General features: G+C 43.9%; 1 protein-coding gene across 1 annotated transcript; it reads left to right on the top strand.

Annotated features, from left to right (window-relative positions):
* The first annotated feature begins 266 nt into the window (after positions 1 to 266).
* PPO (phenoloxidase subunit A3) lies at positions 267 to 3822 on the top strand. The gene is made up of 9 exons (XM_046610813.2): positions 267 to 539; positions 707 to 899; positions 1037 to 1260; positions 1336 to 1538; positions 1624 to 2041; positions 2123 to 2251; positions 2338 to 2665; positions 2747 to 2979; positions 3127 to 3822. The coding sequence occupies exons 1-9, from the start codon at positions 432 to 434 to the stop codon at positions 3370 to 3372; spliced, it is 2082 nt and encodes a 693-aa protein (XP_046466769.1). The 5' UTR covers positions 267 to 431; the 3' UTR covers positions 3373 to 3822.
* The last annotated feature ends 771 nt before the right edge of the window (positions 3823 to 4593 follow it).

The following is a 4593-nucleotide window of genomic DNA, read 5'->3' as shown; positions in this document are numbered from 1 at the left end:
ACTGTTACGAAAAATTAAATTTCAGTTTGAAAATTACCAGAAAAGTTTAGATAATCGCACAGCGAGTGATTTCAATATTTATAAATTATAAATGTCCATTTATTGGAAAAATATATATGATACTAATTAACTAGAGTTCAGTTATTTTTTTTCAAGACTACAAAGCAAACTCCGGTCAACCTTGCCTGGTACAAATTTATCAGAAAACCGCTAACCGCTATATCCTCTGAGTTGGCTATAAGTAACGAGGCAAAGCAACGTTAGACATCCAGTCGGTTCGTGTACATCGTAACGTACCGATGGAACAAACTTCTAATCCAGCTCGATTAATCAGTGGTCACTCGACAACTCTCAGCAGTAACTGTCTCCAGAAGCAAGTCGTTTAAATCACTGGTCCTTAGATTTTTGACCGGTCCAAAGCACAACTCAAGATGAGCAATAACAACAGCATTCTTTACCTGTTCGATCGACCGGCTGAGCCGGCCTACGTCCCTAAGGGCGAGAAGAAGGTCGCCTTCGACGTTCCGCCTAATTACTTGGTAAGCATTTGAATTCATCTAGATCAAAAATTACGCGTAATTGAAAGCGAAAGTTGAAGTGAGAACTGCATAAAGTTTGTCTTAAGTGGATCTCGAGCGCATACGAGGGCAATTAACAGATTCATGAATTCGACTTAAATCCTTATGCTTAACACTCATTCCCACAGCCGGACAGATATCGCAACGTGGCTGTTGACGTGATTAACCGTTTTGCGGATACCACGGACTCAAAAATTCCCATCCGTCAGATCACTCTTCCGGATCTCAGTATCCCTCTGAGATTGGGGCGACGTGAACCATTCTCGCTTTTCATTCCGTCCCATCGCAAAATGGCCGCAAGGTTGATCGAAATTTTCATGGGTAAGTCGCAGTACAAGGTTTTTGAATGAAGGCGGACGAGTCAGGTGACTGAATTGAATATGAGCTCCCCAACAGCCCGCTTACTCAATTTGCTAGGAGGAACAACTTTCAGCACCGTATATCGTACTTGGTTACAGGCATGCGAACCTACGATGATTTCTTGTCAGCCTCGGTCTACTGCAGAGACCGAGTGAACACCAACATGTTCATCTACGCTCTCTCCGTCGCGATTCTTCATCGGCCTGATACCAAGAACTTGCCAATTCCACCGTTGTCCGAAGTCTTTCCAGAGAAATTTATGGATGGCGGTGTCTTCTCGCGTGCCAAGGAAGAAGCTAATTTGGTCCCAGCTGGCTCTCGTGTAAGTATATTTTGTGACTTACGAGTAAGAACCGAAGTCCGCTTTATTCACAAGTCACTCTTCTGTCTCCGATAGCAACCTATCGTTATCCCGAAAGATTACACTGCCTCTGATCTTGACGAGGAACACCGAGTCGCCTACTTCAGGGAAGACTTGGGAATCAATCTTCACCACTGGCATTGGCATCTCGTTTACCCTTTCGAAGCTGCGAGAGAAATTGTCAACAAGGATAGACGTGGTGAACTGTTTTACTACATGCACGAGCAGATTATGGCTCGGTCAGTGACAAAACGTTGCCAAGCAGCCCAGCTGAGTCAGCCGAACAAGCCGAGATTTTGTTCCTAAACGTTATTCTGCTTTCAGGTACAACTTGGAGCGTTTGTGCAACAATCTGCCACGTGTAAAACGCCTGATCAACTGGCAGGAGCCAATCCCGGAAGGCTACTTCCCGAAGTTGGACTCCCTCGTGGCGAGCAGGACTTGGCCATCCCGAACCGCGGGAGCGACCCTGAAAGACATTAATAGACCAGTGGATCAAATCAACTTGGATATCCAAGACTTAATACGATGGAGGGACCGCATATTCAATGCTATCCATGAGGGAGCCGTCAAGGACACCAACGAAAGACGAATTGAATTGACCGAAACCGAGGGTATAAACATCCTGGGTAACATAGTCGAGGCCAGTATCCTGTCGCCGAACCGAAATCTCTACGGTGATATGCACAACATGGGACACGTCGCTATTTCCTTCTGCCACGATCCGGACCATCGCTACCTGGTGAGTAAATCCAACGAGAGAGGATCGTGCGGAGTGTGAACGTTCACTACAACTGTCTAATCGATCATTTTTCGATTGCAGGAAAGCTTCGGTGTGATGGGAGACTCATCGACCGCTATGCGAGACCCAGTTTTCTACAGATGGCACGCGTTCGTCGATGACATTTTCCAGGAGCACAAGAATACCTTGCCTCCATACACTACGCAACAGGTACGCATTGCATTGGTTGAATGTAACTTTGACGGTTTGTTTTCATGGACCATTCATCAAAACGACGATCTTTTTCAATCTTTTAGATTGACTACCAAGGTGTTCAAATCACCGACGTCCAAGTCGTCACTCCCAACCAACCAACCAACGTATTTTCAACTTTCTGGCAACAAAGTGACGTGGATCTGTCTCGTGGACTTGATTTTACCCCACGTGGTGCTATCTTGAGTCGTTTCACTCACCTGAACCACGCGCCATTCAGGTACCGCATAGCAGTCAACAACAACCAGGGCAGTGCCAAGATGGGTACCGTGCGCATCTTCATGGCTCCGGACAAGGATGAACGCGGACTCCCCTTTACTTTCCGTGAGCAGAGACTCCTGATGATTGAACTGGACAAGTTCACCGTCAATCGTGAGTAAACTTGAAACATCGATTCGTCTTCAGTCGCCCTAGCTATCACTCGTAGACAATAATCGTTTACGCAATATCTAGTACGCCCTGGAAACAACACCATTGAGCGTCGATCTGACGAGTCTTCTGTGACCATTCCATTCGAGCGGACTTTCCGTAATCTCGATGAAAACAGGCCAGTTGGCGGTGACAGTTTGGCGCAGTTCAATTTCTGCGGGTGTGGTTGGCCTCAGCACATGCTGATCGGCAAGGGATCGAAGGAAGGATTCCCCGTCACTTTATTCGTCATGGTGTCGGACATTAACGGTGATAGGGTAAGAAGATCATTTGCCCATCTAACTCTCCAATTGTAATACATTTCGTTTTCATTGTAGTGTTAATGTACGTTTTCACTATACCTTACTTTTCATAATCGTCTGCTTTCCAATAACTCTTTTATTTCAAGCTTCACATTATTTCAGATCACTCAAAACACAGAGACTGGGTGCAACGACGCTGCGAGTTACTGTGGCATCAAGGACAGACTATACCCTGACAAACGTTCGATGGGCTATCCCTTCGATCGTCTTCCAAGAAACGGAGTTGACACCTTGCAACAGTTCCTAACCGGTAATATGCGGTTGACGAGTTGCAATATTCGCTTCAACGACACTACGGTACCTCCGAGAAATTCCGGCGCTGATAGCAACAGCCTCACATTCTCGTAAAGTACTGCTGCTCAAACCCTTCACCGACGCATCGGTTTAACTTCATCGTTTGAAAATGTGTCAAGTCCTATTCTTCCGATTTCATTTTCATTTCTTCAATAACAAGATTTCGATGAAAGTTTCTCATTTTCAAATGACGATTTTACCACGAAGACACGGATTTCTACAAGGCTTTCGAATTATACAATTAATCACTACATATACTATAAATGGTGTGTAATTTTGTTGACGACCGCTTGAAAAATGGATATTCTATTGTATAAATAACGCTAGATTGCATAAGTTAAACATGATATTGAATATACAAACATTAAAATAAAACTGTATGGGTGCATAAGTGAGATTTCCACATTGTGTACCATTTCTTAAGTCAGTATAGTCAACAATTGTATTGTAATCAGCAGACTCATACGAATGAACATGAATAAAAATTCTACGGTATTCTATTAATCATGCACTTTTCATTTCTTCGACGCCCAATTTTCATGCAAACACTGTGAAATGCCGTGCCTCCCTATATTTAAAACTCTCAATTTATATTTTTCACGTTTAGCTAGGCAAATTTGAATGGTCTTGTTGGTATTGGTATTCCAGAGAGTGATAGTCCCAGGGTAAAAGTCTTGAGGGGCATACTTTTATCTCCTTAGGAATGGAACAGCTTAGGAATTGGAGATAAAGAGACGGTCTGCATTTGCATAAGTAACGGATCTTACTCTCGAATACATTAGAATGGAAAAAGTTTCCTTTTTGCGTTAGGATCACAAAAGTCTCACCCCTCTGATTCTGAAAACTCTTTCTGCCTTGTAATGATTGCTTTAACACTGAAACTTTGCAGGTGATCGTTTTAAGATATATTTTCCTTTGGTTTCTTTCACAGTTTCAACAGTCGAGTATTCAAGCCGCTAAATTGAGTTTATCCCCGCGATCGAGAAGAATCGCACAAATAAATTACCTTTATCCGCAGAGTTGTGAGTTCTGAGAGCGGTTTCACGGGATTCCCCGAGAATAACGTCCCTAGTCCGGGGACCCTCACGTATCTCGTATTAAAAGCCTATTCTTCTGTGGCATCTGCCACTCACCAGTTGGTACCGGGAAGTTTAAAGTCGTTGCCCCATCACGTACAGTTTTGTCATTGCTTGGTCATTTGGCCTGTCGTAATCGTGGAACGGTCGACTGGGGATACATTAAAGGGTTTTAATTTTTCCCACTACCGTGGTAAAA

The sequence above is a fragment of the Neodiprion pinetum genome, chromosome 2 (assembly GCF_021155775.2).
Source record: "Neodiprion pinetum isolate iyNeoPine1 chromosome 2, iyNeoPine1.2, whole genome shotgun sequence".
NCBI classification, from domain to species: domain Eukaryota; kingdom Metazoa; phylum Arthropoda; class Insecta; order Hymenoptera; family Diprionidae; genus Neodiprion; species Neodiprion pinetum.
Note: the sequence above shows the minus strand (reverse complement) of the source record. Positions and strands in the feature narration are given on the sequence as shown.

What these genes read in the sequence shown, in the direction of transcription:
- PPO (XM_046610813.2), top strand. Translation starts at nt 432, where the DNA reads ATGAGCAATAACAACAGCATTCTTTACCTGTTCGATCGACCGGCTGAG. An exon ending in CACGAGCAGATTATGGCTCG is followed by an intron (nt 1,539 to 1,623) that starts GTCAGTGACAAA and finishes TTCTGCTTTCAG; the next exon opens with GTACAACTTGGAGCGTTTGT. An exon ending in CTCCATACACTACGCAACAG is followed by an intron (nt 2,252 to 2,337) that starts GTACGCATTGCA and finishes TCAATCTTTTAG; the next exon opens with ATTGACTACCAAGGTGTTCA.